We start from the raw sequence: 21,212 nt of genomic DNA on the forward strand, positions 1-21,212 counted from the left end.
TTTTGGAGTTATGAAAAGCCCCAAAATTGATAGTGATTGTGGTTATACATTTATATGAGAATACCATGAAACACTGAATTATACACATTACTTTAGCAAAATGGATGCATGTGTATTATCAGAGATTCTACCCCCCAAAACATGCCCTGAACCAGGCTATGAAACATTGTCAGGTTCTGTGTCACAGAGACTGCAGATGCAAGTCACCTCTCACTTGCTGCTGCTATGGACACTGCTCTAAAATCTCTTACATAACCTAACTGCCTCACACAAGCAGGTCAGAGAATCCCAGGGAGGTGGCGGCACTTAACCATAAAAGAGAATCCAGGGGCCGCCAGTGAAGCAACAGCTGATCAAGCCGCTGTCTGCAACACTGGCATCAGTTCAAGTGACACAAGTTCAACTCCCATCTGATCCATTTCTCATCAAACTCCCAATAATGTCCCTGGGAAGACATAGAAAGATTGCATGAGTATTTTAGGGCCTTGCTACTCAAATAGGAAACCCAAAGAGGACCACAGTCTCATGGCTTCAGCTTGGACTTAGTCCCTACAATTGTGAACATTAAAGGAATAAACTAGTGGATGGAAGGTGTCTTACTCTATTTTCCCTCTCTCTGTAAGTCCTTAAAAATGAGGGGGAGACCCTAAACACACTGATATAAACAGAAGGTCATCTACCTTAACTTTTTCCAAATGGCATCTCAGTGCACAGATCAGATTGAGATATGTTTACTATGACCAATTCAGGTTATATTTTAACTACGTGATGAATTTCTTCATGGATACAAGCGTGACTAGCTAAAAAAGGAACAGCAATTGGAGAGGAAGCACTGCACTTCACCAGAATGTCTGTGAAATGCATTTCAGTTCTGCTGCTGCTGCTACAGCTGAGCTGCTGCTTCAGCTCTGGGAGCTGTGGGAAGGTGCTGGTGTGGCCTATGGAATTCAGTCACTGGATGAATATGAAGACAATCCTAGATGCACTTGTCCAGCGAGGCCATGAAGTCACTGTCCTGAGATCTTCAGCTTCTCTTGTAATTGGTTCCAACAATGAATCAGGAATTAAATTTGAAACTTTCCATACATCCTACAGTAAAAATGAAATCGAGGACTTTTTCATGGATTGGTTCTATACAATAATGTATAATGTGTCATTAGGTAGTAATTGGGAACACTTTTCAGTAATGAAAATGGTTGTTTTAAAATATTCTGACATTTATGAAGACATCTGCAAAGAAGTTGTTATGAACAAAAAACTCATGACAAAGCTGCAGGAATCAAGATTTGATGTTGTTCTTGCAGATCCTGTTAGTCCTGGTGGTGAGCTGCTGGCTGAGCTACTTAAAATACCCCTCGTGTACAGTCTTCGTGGCTTTCCTGGCTACATATTGCAAAAGCATGGTGGAGGACTCTTATTGCCTCCTTCCTATGTACCTGTTATGATGTCTGGTCTAAGCAGTCAAATGACATTCATGGAGAGGGTGCAAAATCTGCTATGCATGCTTTACTTTGACTTTTGGTTCCCAAAATTCAATGAGAAGCGATGGGATCGATTTTACAGTGAAGTACTGGGTAAGTCATCTTTTTAATTGATCCTAACTTTTGTGACTTTGAATGTGAGCTTGTATGAATGCAAAATCAAAGGAATTCATCTTTTATAGGTAAAATAATGAAATAAAAATATAAAAAGATCTGTCATTCTCACAAATGTAATGCAATGTTGTTTATATCCAGGGTACATTTAAGCCAATGGACCATCACTAGATTAGGATGTTCCAGGGCAGCATACAACCACAAATAGAAATACGGAGGAGGATTTCACCAAGCTTTTCCATTTCTATTTTACTTATGTTTTCCATGTTTGATTCTATAGTGCTCTTTTTTATTGGTTACTTATGATTATGAGCTTACTGTGTTGAGACTCTATGTTTATTATTCCCTGGCATTGTCTCACACACACACACACACATACATATACAATGTGAAAAATGCAAAAATTGTAAATGTAAATTATACAATGCCTATATAACATATTTGGTTTCACACTGTGTACTTTATACATCATTCACTGCATAATTCCAACACCTTGCAGAATTGACATAACATACTTCACATCACATTTCCCTCACTACTCTCCCTCTTCTTTCTTTTTCTCACATTCAGGAAGACCTGCTACATTCTTGGAGCTATTGGGGAAAGCTGACATGTGGCTCATTCGAAGCTACTGGGACTTGGAGTTTCCTCGCCCACTTTTACCAAACTTTGATTTCATCGGAGGGCTCCATTGCAAACCTGCCAAACCTCTGCCTCAGGTAAGTAAGTTCCTGTGTGCTGTATTTGGTTTGCTTCCTATTTTCATGGAAATGACTCCGCATTCTTCATTTACAACATTTGATTCAAATGGATAGATATAGGAAGTGGTGGGAAAATCCTTTCAGTGAGAAATTAACATGAGGGGACTTTTAATAGTTCATGGAAATTTGAATAAGAAGCCAATGTACACTTTCCATGGACAATTTAAAATGTGCTTGTATTTCAACACCATCAGAGGTATCCAGAGTTCACCTTCATTACAGAGTGTAATGGAATATCTGGGAGACTTTGAGACAAGACTCTGATAAAATAAGGTCTTCATTATTCAACACATAAGTAATATAAGTCACTTTTTGATGTATACTCAGGAAGTGACTAAAGCATGTGTTGGACTTACAGAGGCAAGGTAGACACAGTGTCTGCTCTCCTCCATCTCCTTTAGATCCCTTTAGGATACACTATGTGCAAATGATTAAACTTGAGTGGAAATGTTTAGATTGGAAAGAAGGGCAGTGCTGGGTGAGTATCTAGTAAGGATCATAAGAGATGTCCAGGAGCCAATGATAATATAGGTCAAAAACAAAGGATGTGCAGGAACATATATAGAGAAGAGGGAAGAAAAAATACATAAAAAAGGACCAAGTTTTTTTTTAAGATTTATTTATTGGAATGAGAGAGGGAGCGGGAGATGGGAAGGGTGTGAGTAGGAGGAAAATTATGGGTGGGGGAAAGCCGTTGTAATCCATAAACTGTACTTTGGAAATTTATATTTACTAAATAAAAGTTTAAAAAAAAGATTTATTTTTTTCAAAGTCAGAAACAGAGAGGCAGACACACACACACACACACACATTGAGTGAGAGCGGGGGTGGGGGGACTTTTATCCACTGGTTCACTTTCCAAATGGTCACAATGACCAGGGCCAGGGCAAAGCCAGGATCTAAGAGCTTTATCTAGGTCTCCCACTTGGGTAGCAGGAGCACAAGCACTTGGACCATTCTTATTGCTTTTCCCAGGCCATTAGCAAGGACCTGAATTGAAAGTGGAGCAGCCAGGATTCGAACCAGTACCCATATGGGATTCTGGCATGGCAAGCCATGACTTAACCTGCTGCACCACAATGCCAACCCTAGGACTAGAGTTTTAAGCACAGTTTCCAAGAACTGCTAGTTTAGAATTAGTTGAAGGGCCTGTGCTGTGGCACAGTGGGTTAAACCACAGCCTGCAGGGCCTGAATCCCATATGGGTACTGGTTCAAGACCAGTTCAATTCTGGTCCAGCTACCTGCTAGTATGCCTGGCAAAGCAGTGGAAGGCAGCCCAAGTGCTTGAGCCTCTGTACTCACATGGGAGACCTGGAAAAGGTTCCTGGCTCTTGGCTTCAGCTTGGCCCAGCCCCAAGTCATTGTGGCCATTTGGAGGGTGAATGAGTAGGTGGAAGATCTCTCTCTATCTTTCTCGCTACTCTATCTCTAAGGTAAATCTTTTTTAAAAAGAAAAGAAAGAATTAGAAGTTGAATAAAGAGCTTATTTTACTAGAGAGGAAATTTGATATGTGTAACAGGAAAGAGTTTAAAATATCTCATAAGAACATTGAAGAAATCAAAGAGTTAGTAAAGATATAATCACATTACTTTAAGAAGAAAACAATTTTGAAGATTCAAACATTGACTAGATTTCAGAGAGGTATGACTGTGGAAAAGATGAGACTTAAGATGGTGGTTCCCTACGAGTAATTAAATCCCATGTCATTTAAAAATTTAAACAGCATGGATGTCACTGGCTCACAGAGCCTGACTCCTTCTCTAGGTTATTTGTCACAGACAGAGGACTCACAACCTGCATGCCATATATGTATTATAATAAAATATGCTGTATTAAAAAAAGATAACTGTAAGAGTTCAGGCAAGAACCAATGCTGTGGTGTAGTGGGTAAAGTTACCTCCTGCAGTGCAAGCATCTCATATGGGTGCCGGTTCCAGTTCTGGCTGCTCCATTTCCAATCAAGCTCTCTGCTATGGCCTGGGAAAGCAGTGGAAAATGGCCCAAGTCTTTGGGCCCCTGCACTCTCATGGGAGACCTGGGAGAACCTCCTGGCTCTTGGGTTCAGATGGGCACAGCTCTAGCCACTGCAGCCATTTGGGGAAGTGAACCAGCAGATGGAAAACCTCCCTTTCTCTTTCTCTCTCCCTCTCTCTCTTTCTCTCTCCCCCTGCCTCTCCTCTCTCTATGTAACTCTGACTTTCAGATAAATAAATAAATCTTTTTAAAAAAAATTAGTTCAGGCAACAAACAGTGGAGAAATAGACTTTAATAGTCATAGGAATGACTACATTTTATTTCATAACAGTAAAGCCACCAGTATGCTCTGTTGTGTAGGAAGAAAAATTAATATAGGTAATGCATTTAAAATGCTTCCAATATGCAAAGGGATGAAATCCACATATCCAGGAGACCTCTGCCTACATCTTATTATATCACTTATTACATCACTATTACATTACATGACTATTACTATTACATCTTATTATTGTACTATTGACAATATCAAGAAGTAGGAATTGAAGTTTAAGTCTATCCACTGGCGAACGATGTGGTACATATAAAATATGGAATACTGTTAAACAAAAAGAAAGATAAACCCAGTCATTTGTGACAACAGTGGGGGAACTTGAGGTTACTACATTAAGCAAAATTATCCAGGCATAAAAAGATAAGAACTGCATCATCTCTTTCATATGTAGAATCTAACAAAGTTGATCTCATAGTAGTTGGAAATTGATTGGCAGTTAACAGAAGCTAGGGAGAGTAGAGGGATGAGGGTGATGGGAAAATGGTGATAAACCAGTACTTATAGTTAGGTAATTGTTGTAAGTTCTGACAAAAATAAATCTGGGGGAAAAAGAATTTGTAATGTTTCACCATAAAGAAATTATATATGTTTGAAAATATGTAATATATGTTTACCTTTATTTGAATATTACACAATGTATGTATGTATTAAAATTTTACATTGTACTCTCTAAATGTATATATTTTTATCTGTGAGTTAAAATATAAAAATGAAACACAATATAAAATCTCTCTGGCACAGTAAACCAGAACAATTGCTGACTATTGACTATTGCTTTTGTTGTTGCTCATACAATTAATGTCTTTTAGGTAGACTGAAATTATGTTCTCAAGCAAAGTCAAAGAGAAGAAAAATATAGTAGACTCATTTAAAAGCAAGTGTTAAGTTTTGGCAATCAATTGAGGAAGGATGAGAGCTAAGGTTTTATTGTAAGCATTGAGGCTCTTCACCAGTATTCCAGGCTGACAGGAAAACCACTTCTCAACAACATAAATGTGTGGCTCTGAAATATTTGCAGCCACACACAACGTTTACTGCTTTCATCACTGCATTACATCATTTCTTGTTGAGGTCCAGATTTATAACAAAACATGAAAGAAGTGGAACCCTCTGAGGGCAATGATTTCTGTCTTTTGACAAGCCTATGGGACAACTCAGTAAAGCTCCCTTAGGGAAACTTGGCCTAAGTCTCATAGATACCTGAGAGAATGACATCAGGGGAAATGTGCACTGTGTAGGGAATGAAGGCTTAGGAATTCCTACACATTGTGCCCAAAAATGGTCTTCAGTTTATAATTGAAATAGAATTCTGACAGTACACAGGATGGCATTTTTCATAGAGGAAACCAATAATTTAACAGATTTTAAATTCACATCACACTTTTAAGAATGTGCAAGTATTCTAAACATATTGTATAAAAAGATCTATCTATATATGTATTCTCACAATATGATCTCTATAATATTCTTCATATAAATTAATCTCTTAAGAAATACTAAATTATTTGACTACTTACAGCTTAATAAAGCAAATATTAAATGCTTAAAATAAAATATCTATTTTGAATGCACATAGTTTGGCTTCATATGGTAATTTTCACAGGTCTAATGGCTGAGGCAATATTAGTGAGAATACGATACAACATATCTCTACACTTAATGATTTCCTGATTTTCATAAAGGGAAAGTGACAGTGTTACTAAGAGGAGGAAAAAGAGGAGTACTAGAGAAAAAGAAGATGGATAGAATTTAAATGGTGTTAGTTTTTAAAAATAACTTCTCTTATTAACAATTATGTCCCATCATCCATTACATAGGAAATCTACAAAGCATATATGAGGTAACAAATATTCCACTGTTAGCAATTATGAAATAATTAAGTTTTTAGAATGCCATTCTTTTGAAAAATTAAAATGAAAGTGACTAGACATTGAACATATTTTTATATTGACTGAGAAAATGCCATACTCATTACTGCAAGCATACTTTCACTAAGTGTTCAGCTGAACTAATAATTTATATAAAACTGATACACAACATAAGAAATGCATTTAGAAACTATTTTCTATGACTAGAATGCCATTTTATTTCAAGAATGCATTATATTTCGAATTATCAATATGTAAAAGTAGCTGTCATAAGAAACAGGAAAATGAAGAGGCAACTGACAGAATGGGAAAAGATATTTGCAAACTATGCAACAGATAAAGGGCTGATAACCAGAATCTACAAAGAAATCAAGAAAATCCACAACAACAAAACAAACAACCCACTTAAGAGATGGGCCAAGGACCTCAATAGATATTTTTCAAAAGAGGAAATCCAAATGGCCAACAGACACATGAAAAAATGTTCAGGATCACTAGCAATCAGGAAAATGCAAATCAAAACCACAATGAAGTTTCATCTCAGCCCGGTTAGAATGGCTCACATTCAGAAATCTACAACAATAGATGCTGGTGAGGATGTGGGGGAAAAGGTTACACTAACCCTCTGTTGGTGGGAATGCAAACTGGTTAAGCCACTATGGAAGTCAGTCTGGAGATTCCTCAGAAACCTGAATATAACCCTACCATACAACCAAACCAACCCACTCCTTGGAATTTACCCAAAGGAAATTATATTGGCAAACAAAAAATCGGTCTGCAGCTTAATGTTTATTGCAGCTCAATTCACAATAGCTAAAACCTGGAACCAACCCAAATGCCCATCAACAGTAGACTGGATAAAGAAATGATGGGACATGTACTCTATAGAATAATACACAGCAGTCAAAAACAATGAAATCCGGTCATTTGCAACAAGATGGAGGAATCTGGAAAACATTATGCTGAGTGAATTAGGCCAGTTCCAAAGGGACAAATATCATATGTTCTCCCTGATCAGAGACAACTAACTGAGCACCAAAGGGGAAACCTGTTGAAGTGAAATGGAAACTATGAGAAACATTGACTTGATAAACCCTTGTCCTGACTGTTGATGTACAATGTAATACTTTATCCCTTTCAGTATTTTTTTTTGTTCTAGTACTATTGGTTGAACTCTGTAATTAACACACAATTATTGTTAGGTTTTTGATTTAAATGAAAAGTGATCCCTGTTAAATATAAGAGTGGGAATAAGAGAAGGAGGAGCTCAAGCTGACATGCCCCAAATGGTGGAGTTAGAAAAGTGCCAGAGGATTCCAATGCAATCCCATCAAGGTGGCATGTACCACTGCCATCTCACTAGTCCAAGTGATCAATTTCAGTTCACAATTGATCACACTGATAGGTCTAAGAGTCAAAGGGATCACACAAACAAGACTAGTGTCTGCTAATACTAACTGATAGAATCAAAAAGGGAGAGAACGATCCAACATGGGAAGCAGGATACTCAGGACTCATAAATGGCGGATCTCAAAACAGCACTCTGGCCTCAGAATCAGCTCTTAAGGCATTCAAGTCTGGCTGAAGAACCCATGAGAGTATTGTAGGCATGGAAAGCCAAGACACCATGGAAAAGAAAAAAATAAGACCTAAATGAAAGATCTCCACAAGTGAGATCCCAGTGGAAAGAATGGGGCCATCAAAGAAGGAGGTACCTTTCTCTGAAGGGAGGAGAGAACTTCCACTTTGACTATGACCCTGTCGGAATAAGATCAAAGTTGGCAAACTCAAAAGGCTTCCATAGCCTTGGCAACTCATGACTAGAGCCTAGGGAGATTACTGACGCCATAAACAAAAGTGTCAAATTGTTAAGTTAACAAAAGGAGTCACTGTGTACTTACATCTCATGTGGGATCTGTCTTTAATGTGTTGTCCAATGTGAAGTAATGCTATAACTAGTACTGAAACAGTATTTTACACTTTGTGTTTCTGTGTGGGTTTTAACTGATGACATCTTTACTTAATATATACTAAATGGATCTTCTGTATATAAAGATAATTGAAAATGAATCTTGATGTAAATGGAATGGGAGAGGGAGTGGGAAATGGGAGGGGTGTGAGTGGAAGGGAACTTATGGGGGAGGAAGCCACTGTAATCCATAAACTGTACTTGGAAATTTATATTTACTAAATAAAAGTTAAAAAAATTTAAAAAAAAGAATGAAAACACAACAAATAGCTGTCATATAAATGGAACATTGGGACAATGTATACTGTTTAGTAATAAATAGCATACAGCAATGCTGCCTGACACACTCCAGCATACTGCTATTTGTTGTTGTTGTTGACAAGTAGTGATGTGTTTCCCATCTCTATCTATGCAGTTCTTGAAAAAATTTCTAAAGGTTTAAAGTTGTATAGGACTTTCTTCAAACAAATAATTGATATGAGTCTAGTAAATGCATGGATTATTCACAAAGTTGTGAAAAAGACAGGAAAGATTTCTTAAATGTGTTGGATTTCAAAAGAGAAAAATGCTTAACATACCTAAAATTATTTAAATCAGGACCTATCAGGAGGAAGAAAGTATAAAATGCTTGGACCTATTACTATCTAAGATGATTTGACATGAGAACTCATATTATTCAAAACTAGTAAGACCAATGACACTGTCCAAACATCTGTGTCACATGAATCCAACAACATATCACCATAAATGTGATGGAATACTTTCTGAAAGTAATTTGCATCTTGGCACTGAAAATAATTGTACTGGTAATGAAAGTTATTTATTTACTACTATGCAATACATGAAAAGTTTCATATTTGTCCAATGTCCTATTTATAAGGTGACTTATATATGAAAAACTTGTTATATTGTCCTTTCACAATTATATTTTTATTCTTAGTAATAATAATAGATATAACTCTCAATTATTGTTTCCAACATTTTTAATGCACCAGTGTCAATTCTGTTCACATATTTGCAGAATTCAAGTTCTCAGACTTCCTGGATTTAGTTGCATAAACAACATTTGAAACCAAGTTCACAATTGTGGAAATTAATTACATATTCTGTTAAAACATCTGTTTCCCCTACCAACCTGCTTTTTTATTAATTATTGTAAGCTAAGATAATCTCTGTCCTTTTGTAAGACAGAAGAGAGAAATTTAACAAATAACATAGAGTAACTTAAAAATATAATCTTCGGTTTTACAAGACATAAAGTTGTGCAGAGAAATGGACTAGTAAGTGCCAAAGCAGTATCTGTAGCAATTATTTATAAGAATACATTTTTAGTAACCTAAACTGAATATTAAGGAATGATTAAAATTTACATATATACAAATATATGCAACACATACTTATCAGACCATTATAAATTCTTCTACCAAAGAACATTTAGTAACAATAAATCAGCTAAAATAGAAGGTTTATTGCAGACAGAAGAACAAGGAAGATAAAAAAATCACATATTTTCTGTAAAATGCATGAATTAAGATTGCAATTTTCTAAATACGTATCACATAATGTCCATAGGGCATGAAGTTTCAGTTTGGGAAGAGAAAGTGTTTTGAGACACTGATAACCAACAATGCTGCTCTTTATGACAGACCCAATTTTCTCTTCACAGGAGATGGAAGCCTTTGTGCAGAGCTCTGGAGAAGAGGGAGTGGTGGTGTTTTCCCTGGGGTCCATGATCAGTAACCTGACAGAAGAAAGGGCCAATGTGATTGCATCAGCTCTTGCCCAGCTGCCACAGAAGGTCAGAAATGTGCCCTAGTGGCGAGCAACTGCTGAATGAGCCTGCTAAACTCCGCAAAGTGTCTCATTACACATATTCCTATGTGAAGTGGAGATACTTATGATATCAATAATTTAGTTCAGACATCAGTTAAACTCTTCCTTCACAGGCCCAAAAATAGCACAGAGTATATTTCATTGTAGATAACTTTGACATTGACATTTTGATCAGAAATGTACCTAACGGGTGACTTGTGAACCCTTGGAATACTCAATCATTTTGCAGGTATATAAAGAGAAATCACTGAATTCTACCCTTCTGTTTGTCTCTTTCCCTTGTGGGATTGTGAGGCCACTGTGTACACTAAAGCTGTATTCACAAAGAAGCTGAATTTTCGTTACTGACTGCACTACCTCAATAACATTAAGGGAATATTGAAACACATCTTAAGAACATTATGAAGTTTAGGATTCTCATATAATCCATGCCTCCTTACTTTCCCTAATTGGTATGTAGGGGTATTTAAAATACTAATAAGGAGCCTATTCAGAGAACAGAAGCCCAGAGCTCACCAAACATGAACCCAGCTATGCACTCATCTAACTAGATTTAGAGAAACATAAAAATTAATCTGCCCCTCACTACTGAACCCTAGCAGTGGCTTTGCAGAAAGATATAAGCAGAAAAATTGGAGATGGGTCTTGTTCTGAAGGCACCTGCTATACTTTATAAAAACATCACTCCACAGGACTGTGATCCTAACTCATGAGTGCACTTCCTCTGGATTGAGGATGGAGATGGCAGTACAAGAAGAAGTCATTTTGAAGCAAGCCTGACATGTGATAGAGTTCCGATGTCCCCTTCTATAAGTAATAGTAGGAACTAAATTTCTGATATATACAAGACACCTTTGAACTCTTTGTATTCAGCAACTACTTTTTAGCTTTCTAGCTGATAAAACATTCTAGTAACTCCCTGTGTTAATATCACGAAGAGAATCAGAAATTACTTTACCTCTCCTAAAGCAAATAGAAATGGTACACTCCAGTTCATGAGGATAAATACTCCAGTTTATGAGGATAAATTCAGATTTCTAATATCAGTACCTTATTTTGTTAGCTGACATGGAAATGATCTGGGTAAGTAGTAATCAGCATTAACAGCTGTCAATGCTTTCAATATGTAGTGGAAAAATCTAACAGTCAGTTGAATAAAATTTAGCATTATCACAATAATGGATTTTTTCAGACACTGTATGTTTATGTACTGACTCTTTCTTCCTATATTTAAAAAAATTCCAATTCTAGCAGTAGTGATATTATTATGGTTTCAATTCAAAAATGTATCAAAATTTTTATATAACAAATTATATGTAGTTCCTCAGTGCCAACCTATTTTATTCCTGATTCAAATTAAAAGATGACAAATTTCCTGGCCAGCACCCTGGCGTAGCTGGTGGGGCCACTGCCTGCCGTGCCAGCATCCCATGTGGGCATTGCTTTGGGTCTTGGATGCTCCACTTCTGCTCTGGCTCTCTGCTGTGGCCTGGGAGGGTGATGAAGAATGGCCCAGGTCCTTGGACTCCTCCACCCATGTGGGAGACATGGAGGAGGCTCTTGGCTCCTGGTTTAGGGTTGACTCAGCTCTGGCCATGTGTTTACCTGGGGAGTGTACCAGTGGCTTGAAGACCTCTCTCTCTCTATCTCTCTCTGCCTCTTTCCCTCTGTAATTCTGCTTTACAAATACATGAATAAATCTTTAAAAACTGACAAATTCTCATAAAACAACTTATGGAACAGTGGATGAAAATACAACCTTGTTTCCATTTTTTATTTTTTATTTTTTAATTAAAAACTTTTATTTAATGAATATAAATTTCCAAAGTACCACTTATGAATTACATTGGCTTCTCCCCTCCCATAAGTTCCCTCCCACCCGCAACCCTCCCCTTTCCCGCTCCCTCTCCCCTTCCATTCACATCAAGATTCATTTTCAATTCTCTTTATATACAGAAGATCAGTTCAGTATATATTAAATAAAGATTTCAACAGTTTGCCCCACATAGCAACACAAAGTGAAAAAATACTGTTGGAATACTAGTTATAGCATTAAATAACAGTGTACAGCACATTAAAGACAGAGATCCTACATGATATTTTTTAAAAATTAATTAATTTTCTATGCCATTTCCAATTTAACACCAGGTTTTTTTTTTTCATTTCCAATTATCTTTATATACAGAAGATCGATTCTGCATATACTTAGTAAGGATTCCATAAGTTTGCACCCACACAGAAACACAAGTGTAAAAATACTGTTTCAGTACTAGTTATAGCATTACTTCACATTGGACAACACATTAAGGACAGATCCCACATGGGATGTAAGTACACAGTGACTCCTGTTGCTGACTTAACAATTTGACACTCTTGTTTATGGCGTCAGTAATCTCCCTAGGCTCTAGTCATGAGTTGCCAAGGCTATGGAAGCCTTTAGAGTTCGCCGACTTTGATCTTATTCTGACGGGGTCATAGTCAAAGTGGAAGTTCTCTCCTCCCTTCAGAGAAAGGTACCTCCTTCTTTGATGGCCCCGTTCTTCCCACTGGGATCTTACTCACAGAGATCTTTCATTTAGGTCTTCTTCTTTTTTTTTTTCTTTTCCATGGTGTCTTGGCTTTCCATGCCTACAATACTCTCATGGGTTCTTCAGCCAGATCCGACTGCCTTAAGGGCTGATTCTAAGGCCAGAGTGCTATTTAGGACATCTGCCATTCTATGAGTCTGCTGTGTATCCCAAAGCGGGTTTCCATTTTTTAAATACAAAAATGTTAATAGATTGGGATGACGCGTCTCACATTTTAAACACAAACACATGTACAAACATACACACATGTATCTATATAGATTTACAGATATATATAGTTAATGTAGAGCACAAGTAAACTGGTAATGAGTTCTTCTTCTTTCATTTGAATTAAGACCACATAATAATTTCTTAAATACTTGAATTTATCACACTTCATCTTATTTGGGTTAGATCCTATATGTGACACCATGAATACATTCTAAACCTGATTGCATGCAGCAAGAGTACAGCAGACATGAAGGCTTTCATCTTTCAATTCTCATTACTTAATTTCTCTTGCCCTCTTTTCTTTGTCATTCAAATCCAAGGTATTTAAGAGTGATCTCCCAACCTCCTTAGAATTTTGACATGCCATAATTTGAAATCCAATTCATGAAATTGCTATTACTTTACCAAACAGGTTCTTTGGCGATTTGAAGGCAAGAAACCAGACACGTTAGGATCCAACACTCGGCTCTATAAGTGGATGCCCCAGAATGACCTTCTTGGTAAGACTCTGGAGAACAGACACTGAAAACACGAGTAACAGTCGATCAAGATGAGAGTAGTAAGACTTTATTATTGAAAACCTAAAGAATCAAGCCAAATGTCTTTGCAATTCTTGCCCAGTCCTGGGTAAATACAATGAATTCTAACAGATGGCGTTTTATGATTAAAAAATTTGTAGGCCCAGAATCTAAGTATCCTTATTTTCAGTGTATTTACCTCTCAGAGAGAATTTCTCAGTAATTATCAGTGGGGAAGGCATTTCACAGAAGGGTTAAGATGCTTTTGGGACACATGCCTCCTATAGTGGAGTTCCTGGATTCAAGTTCCAACTCCAATTCTGATGCCTACTTCCTGCTGACTCATCCTAGATGAACAAGGAAGCAGCTAATAGCTAAAATATCTGAGTAACTGGCAGGCACACAGTAGTGCTAGATTGAGTCCCCAGCTCCTGGCTTTGGCCTGGCCCATTTGTAAATTACAGAAATTTACAAATACCACCAAAAAACAATACCATTCTGCTATTATGCAGAATTCTATGTTTCCTGTACGAAAAATCAACAACCTTTAAAATAAAGTAATAAGGAATTTCAAAATAGAGTACGGGCAACCTTCAACAACCTAGAAATCACACTCAGTGATAGCATGGTTTCTTGGAGAGAGCATGTCTAAGAGGCACTTGGCCTTTTAATTTGACACATATACAGTTCCTTTTTTCCAGAATGTACTCTTTCATACCCATTTGTCAATCTTGCATACAGTACAAGCCTCACATCACACACTACCTCTTCCATATGGCCTTCCCATACCTCCCCAGTGCACTTAGATGCCTCTTTCTCTTGATCTAAAAGCTATTTAAATGCAGTTTCATGGACATTGATACTGTGTTTTTAGAGTACACTGTGCTTTTAGTGCCTCATATTATACGTTTCTCATTTCATTTGTAAGATTTATAACTTTATAAAAATCACTCCATCCCAGGTCATCCAAAAACCAAGGCTTTTATAACTCATGGTGGAGCCAATGGTGTCTTTGAGGCAATCTACCATGGAGTTCCTATGGTGGGCATTCCTTTGTTTGGAGATCAACTTGATAACATTGTCTACATGAAGGCCAAGGGAGCAGCTGTTAAGTTGGACTTGAAAACAATGTCAAGTGCAGATTTGCTCAATGCCTTGAAGACAGTCATTAATGACCCTTCGTGAGTATTACTGTTTCTTTAAATTTACACAGTATTTTTAGATCAATTTTCAGTGGAGGACCAGGGACTCAATACTAATTTAGAACATGAACATCAGATTGAGTATAGATTTGCTGAATGCTAGAAGATAATCATCAGTAATTCATTGGGAGTATCACTGTATCTTTTTGTGATGGATATATAGAATGATTTTCAGAGGCCTAACAATAGTGCTCAGATTTTGAATTAGCCAATGATTGACATGTGGAGCATCAGTGAAGAAGGTTAACAGAGGATGACAAGGAAGTATGAGGAACAGAGTTGCAGCCAGCAAGCAGGAATGTTATAATTGTACAAACTTATGTTCTGCAGTTATAATTTTCTTTCAGCATAAGAACTCTTAAAATTTTATTTCAAAATCAATTTTGTTGTGTTAGTTCAAGATATAAAACCTGATATGTTGAATACATATTAATAGCAAACAATGGTACTATAGTATACCAGTCTATGTGCCATTATTTCACATATATATTCATATAGTTCTGTTTTAAAAATTATTCTGATTTGTTTTCAGTAAATCTGCATGGAACTATTAAATAATATTTCCAGTGACATTTCAAGGTTCTCAGATTTTCTATTCTAATGTTGCAGTTCTGTCACAGATAAATAGTAGCAATTGGGCTTTCAAGTTTATTCAATAAAAACTTACTGAACAAAGAAAAGAAGATACTTCTTTTCCATATGGGCATATTCTTAGGTCTTATGGCTGTGGTTATTACTGTGTTACTTGGAAGATTATAAAATAAAGATGTAATTGATTTGCAATACATAAGATGGAATATCCTTGTTTCATAATAATTTTTGAAAGTAGAGATATTTTCTTCCAACATTATTCCATCTAACAATAAAAACTGGGATCACAGAGATTTGAAAAAAGGGCAAGAAAATGTCAGTAAGAGTCAGGATTCAAAAAAAGATAATTCGCTTTCATACTTTCATGGCTTTAATCATTGCTTCATTCATTAAAGATTAACCTTTTTTTTTGCCAGGCAGAGTTAGACAGTAAGAGAGAGCAAGAGAGAGAGAGAGAGAGACAGAGAGAAAGGTCTTCCTTCCATTGATTCACTCCCCTAACGGCCTCTACAGCCAGCAATGTGCCGATCCAAAACCAGGAGCCAGATACTTTCCCCTGGTCTCCCATGCAGGTGACCCAAGTACTTGGACCATCCTCCACTGCCCTCCAGGCCACAGCAGAGAGCTGGACTGGAAGAGGAGCAACCGGGGCTAGTACCCTGTGCCCCAACCTGGACTAGAACCCATGGTGCTGGCGCCGCAGGCAGAGGATTAGCCTAGTGAGTCATGGTGCCGGGCAATGATTAACACTTAAACACTATACCAACTACTGGTTAATACCAACTACTTATTAACATTGTACAGACATTTACCTAACCATTTACCTAACGTACCAGCAGTCTACATTTAAAATTTTGAACTATTTTCTAAGGGAGGTGTGAACCTCTTAGGGGAAGGCACTCTGTTGACTTTTATTACTTGGCTGGCCTGGGAGGAGAGCTGGCCAGGTAAAGGCAGGGGGCATCTCTAACAAGAAATTTACAGTTCTGCCTGCAATGTTGCTGACCCTACTTGACCATCCCCTCAGCTGCAGTGGTCACTTTGGAAGTTGGGCTGAGTGAAGGGCTTTTCAGCTTCGAGCCAATAAGATCTGTGGCTCTGACCTGGGCATCCTTCGACTCCAGGGCAGGTCCATTTCCAGTGATCCAACTCTTGGCAGAGCTGTCAGGGCTCTTCACAAGCTGACTTCTGCTGAAGCCCAGGCTTACCACATTGAAAGCCACTGCAGTGGACTGGCCTGTTGGGTCTGCTTGAGGGCAGATCACTGTACAGATCAGCCATTACTAGGCCTGCCACCCATTGCTTCTGATGCCTAGCTTTCTTTTCCTCCTGGTTTGTGTTAAAGCAGACCAGAGGATGCAAGTCAAGGGAGTGCCCATGTCCCATCTCTAATCTTCGGTGGCCTGAACTACAAGTCTATAGTCACAGGCATTTTCTGTAGTAGTTTTTCTAAGGTAGACAATGCCCATGAGGAAAATTATATTCTCACTTTAAAACTTTCAGGTCTATTCACAATTGCTTACTGAATAATTCTAGCTCCACATCTCAAAAGAATTTTGTTGTTGGTTTTGATTGTTTTGCTTTCAGTAGCTTCCCTTTATCCAGAGGACGTAACTAATTTCAAATTCTAGACTGGGATGTTAGAAATCCTTGATCTTTCCAAATTTCTCTCCACATCTTGATATTTTATATATCCAACAAATTCCAACTTTTAAACATAATCTCTATAATCACTTCTGAAGAGATAATTTTTCTTCTACATTTTCTTGACACTCATCTTTCCCATCTGCATGAAAAGTATAGACCCACAATTCCTAGTTTATTCTATAAGATGATGTCCATTGATTTTCCTTCAGCTATAAGGAGAATGCCATGACGTTATCAAGGATTCACCACGATCAGCCCATGAAGCCGCTGGACCGAGCAGTCTTCTGGATCGAGTACGTCATGCGCCACAAAGGAGCCAAACACCTTCGGGTTGCAGCCCATGACCTCACCTGGTACCAGTACCACTCTCTGGATGTGATTGGGTTCCTTCTGGCCTGTGTGGCAATCACTACTTACCTTGTCATGAAATGTTGCCTTCTTGTTTATCGAAATGTTGTTGGGGCAGGAAAGAAGAAAAAGAGAGATTAGAGCTTGTTAATTTCTAAGGCTGTTAATTTACCAGAGTTGAAATCATTCCTTTTATATCAAAGACTATGTATCATTGTGTGGAAGGTGGTCCTTCTCATTTGGTCAGACCTGTGCCTTCCTGATTTTTCCAAATGTTTCATTCTTGATTAAACATTTAGAAACACACAACTCAAATTGCAGAGATCCTCAAGTAATACTACTTTTCTCACAGCACTGAAAAATGACTCTCTGGAACTTTAACCTGCTGGTGGTTGAGGAGTGTAGCCTGAAGTTTTTATGTACATTTCCAGAAACATCATCTATTGAATACAATACAATCAAGTAGAACATTTGTATCCAAACCAAAGAAAACCAGAGCCAGATCCTGGTAAAGGGGCATACACAGATTTTACCACAATTTCCATGAATCTTAGAGAGATTCCAGGACAAACTGACTGAACTTTAACTAACTCAAAGTGACTGTGATATTAAAAAAGATGGAAGTGAGGGTTGAGTAGAAAGAGTGTGAACCACAAGTAAGAAAAAAAATTTAGTGTAAAAGGAACATTAGAGAAGAATGAAGTAGAAAATCACTAAAAGTGATTATCAAAGTGTGTTAGAAAAAGTCCATTTTGCAATTTGACAGAACTGTGTTTCCTTCAGCAAAACTAAGCCATGGATGACAGGTTCACCTTTAGGGATATAGCACGTGACCCAGGGCAGATGCAAGACTGAGCAACCTTCCTCAAGTCTTAGCACGGTGCTTAGGAAACTCTTTTGTACTACATGGGGTTCAGAGTTCACATTTCTCATGAAATACAAAACATGTTATCAAGAAAAATTCTTCTTTTGGTGGGCCCTAACACATAGTAACTAAATCTGTGTAATATTGTAAATTATTTGGTTAGAAGGGTGAGATATATTTTCTACACTATGCCTTGAAAATGCTTGAGTTACAATTTTTGCTTTATTCCATATATATAATGCTAGATTTTTCTCCTCCTATAGGAAGATTTTCCATTACTTAGCCCTGCCTTTTCAAATCAGATACTTCCAACTAATTTAATAACCAGGATACTGAGGATATGGAAAACAGAGTTTTGTTTTGTTTTGTTTTTTTTAGTGTAGACTCCCCTCCCAATACATAGACTATAACATTGTGGATGGCATGAAAAGCTAATTATCATGCTCACCAATTTTTTTTTTGACAGGCAGAGTGGACAGTGAGAGAGAGAGACAGAGAGAAGGTCTTCCTTTTTGCCATTGGTTTACCCTCCAATGGCCGTCGCGGCTGGCGCGCTTCGACCGGCGCACCGCGCAGATCCGATGGCAGGAGCCAGGTACTAATCCTGGTCTCCCATGGGGTGCAGGGCCCAAGCACTTGGGCCATCCTCCACTGCACTCCCTGGCCACAGCAGAGAGCTAGCCTGGAAGAGGGGCAACCGGGACAGAATCCGGTGCCTCGACCGGGACTAGAACCCGGTGTGCCGGTGCCGCAAGGCGGAGGATTGGCCTAGTGAGCCGCGGCGCCAGCGTGCACACCAATATTTAAAACCTATTTTGGAGAAATTTGACTAAATGGAAAAATAGCTCCATGTCTTACCTTTAAACATTGTTTACAAAAGCCTTTGGACACAGAAATCTGATGGCAAAGTAAACATAGAGAACAAAGAAAACAAGTAGATGATAAATTTTAGCCTGACAAGAGATATTTTTAACAGTCATGTGGGACAGAAGCCTGCATAAGATTTGCAAGTACTCTTCTGCACTACAAACTAATTTTTAGCAATAATCGTTAATGTAACTACTTGTGATAATTATGTCCATAATATTAAAAGGACAAGTGCTTTCTTTTATTAAACTTTTCATTAATGTATTGTTATAGGAGAGGAAACTTATACATGTCCATTATTATGAATAATGAAGCTCTACATACATTGCCAAAGCAAAATTCAAGTCTCTTTCTATATACACATGAAGTAACCAACGCAGATGCATTAATGATGTCGTTAAAATTGAGCTTTGTTTTAAAATCCAGTCAGATAAATAAAAATATTTGAATATATATGTATATAAATATATTGTGGTGATCCAAGCAGTTTTGTGATTTCTTTTATTTTTTGAGAAATCTTAGCACATGAAGCAAACTACATATCAACAATTAGGAAATATGCAGACATGATACACTTGTCAGTGGATCATAAAAATTGAGTTATACATTAAATCTTTAAAATCATATAATGGTTTCTATGTTTATTGTTTCAATATTTATTGATTACTATAAATTCAAATGTTTTAGTATTAACAAATTTTTACAGATAGTGAAGTCAAATTGATAGAATTGGGAAAACAGAACTTATACAAAATTCTTCATTTTTATTACTATCTGTGTATCTCTTGCTTATATCAAATACACTACTTAAAGGTATGAACAGGCAAACTCCACAGAGCCTGGAGGAATTTCAATTAATAGTGAACTTCATCTTGCAAATGATCTGTTCTTAGACTATCTCTGTCAGAGACTAATTGTATAACTATGAGACGTCATTTAATTTCATACAGAATACAATGCTTACTAAAGTATATGTAATACATGTACACTAACTAGAAGTCTTCTTTGTATATTATAAAGTATTTTACTTAATCTTATTGAGGAGATCATTTAACATAAGTTCTTAGAAGCCAACAAGAACAACAGATTTAAAGAGTGGAGCCTTGGAAGAGATGTGTCTTCCTGCATCTAACACTTTTCAGTGACACTCTAGGGGCCTTGGTTGTTGAAGCTCAACATCCATCCAGCTGACAGACACGAAATATTTACAGGGTCTAGATTCAGTATCACAAAGTTGTATTTGAGGCAAAGACAAAACAAACTAAAAAGTTGGTACAGCAAACAAAAAAAATCTCAAATTTCTCATTTACTAGCAGCTCAGATATGGTAGGCACTTTTCGGCACTATATTGTGCTGGGATACATAGGAGTAAGAGAAATGAAATTCTTCAAAGGGACAGCATACAGAGGTTCTGAAAAACATGAACAGAGTTAGTTCTTTGAGTGTGAAGTCACAATGGTAGTCACTTCCCTAATGTTTACTTACGTAACCAGAATTGGCATAATGATATGATGCATTATTGTAGTCAGTAGTAAATATCTAAATGTTGGTTAGAGAATATCTATTCTGTTTTAAATAGAATTCTATTCTGTTGTTTAACCCTTAGATTTTTCCCTTTTCTATAATATATGCAGAAGGGAGAGAGAAATTTTAGAAGAAAACCTTGGCCACTTCCAATATGAAAACTGAAAAATTCCATGAAAAAGCTCCAAAGTAAAATAAGGATTGACTAGAGAAAACTGTTTTTAAGGACAATCATTAAAATTCTGTAACTGTTTTTCTATAAACACACAGCAAATAGAGAAGCATTTATTCGGGGAAATATAAGAAACAGGTAAAGTCTTTGTCATTTAACTGGGGCCTGATCCTGTTAGCTTCAGCGGTGGTCCTGTTTAGCATCAGTCCTATTGGGCAAGAGGTCTGCCTCCACCATCCCTCCCCAATCCTTGGGCAGCATGGAACTGGGGAAACTTCCATCCTCTCAGGTGGCAGTGAGAGTAGAACAGGAAAGTAAATACATGACTTGGTACTGGAACTTA

The 21,212-nt window shown here is 37.4% G+C and overlaps 1 protein-coding gene across 1 annotated transcript; it reads left to right on the plus strand.

Moving 5' to 3' along the window:
• The first annotated feature begins 818 nt into the window (after positions 1-818).
• LOC133765148 (UDP-glucuronosyltransferase 2B13-like) lies at positions 819-19,797 on the plus strand. The gene is made up of 6 exons (XM_062198774.1): positions 819-1,574; positions 2,166-2,314; positions 10,171-10,302; positions 13,548-13,635; positions 14,615-14,834; positions 17,303-19,797. The coding sequence occupies exons 1-6, from the start codon at positions 848-850 to the stop codon at positions 17,580-17,582; spliced, it is 1,596 nt and encodes a 531-aa protein (XP_062054758.1). The 5' UTR covers positions 819-847; the 3' UTR covers positions 17,583-19,797.
• Positions 19,798-21,212: the final 1,415 nt, after the last annotated feature.

The sequence above is a fragment of the Lepus europaeus genome, chromosome 8, assembly GCF_033115175.1.
Source record: "Lepus europaeus isolate LE1 chromosome 8, mLepTim1.pri, whole genome shotgun sequence".
Classification (NCBI taxonomy): Eukaryota; Metazoa; Chordata; class Mammalia; order Lagomorpha; family Leporidae; genus Lepus; species Lepus europaeus.

Excerpts from the sequence above, each read along its gene's own strand:
- LOC133765148 (XM_062198774.1), top strand. The coding sequence starts at position 848 with ATGTCTGTGAAATGCATTTCAGTTCTGCTGCTGCTGCTACAGCTGAGC. Across the intron at positions 1,575-2,165 it reads ATTTTACAGTGAAGTACTGG|GAAGACCTGCTACATTCTTG; the intron begins GTAAGTCATCTT and ends TCTCACATTCAG. Across the intron at positions 13,636-14,614 it reads GCCCCAGAATGACCTTCTTG|GTCATCCAAAAACCAAGGCT; the intron begins GTAAGACTCTGG and ends ACTCCATCCCAG.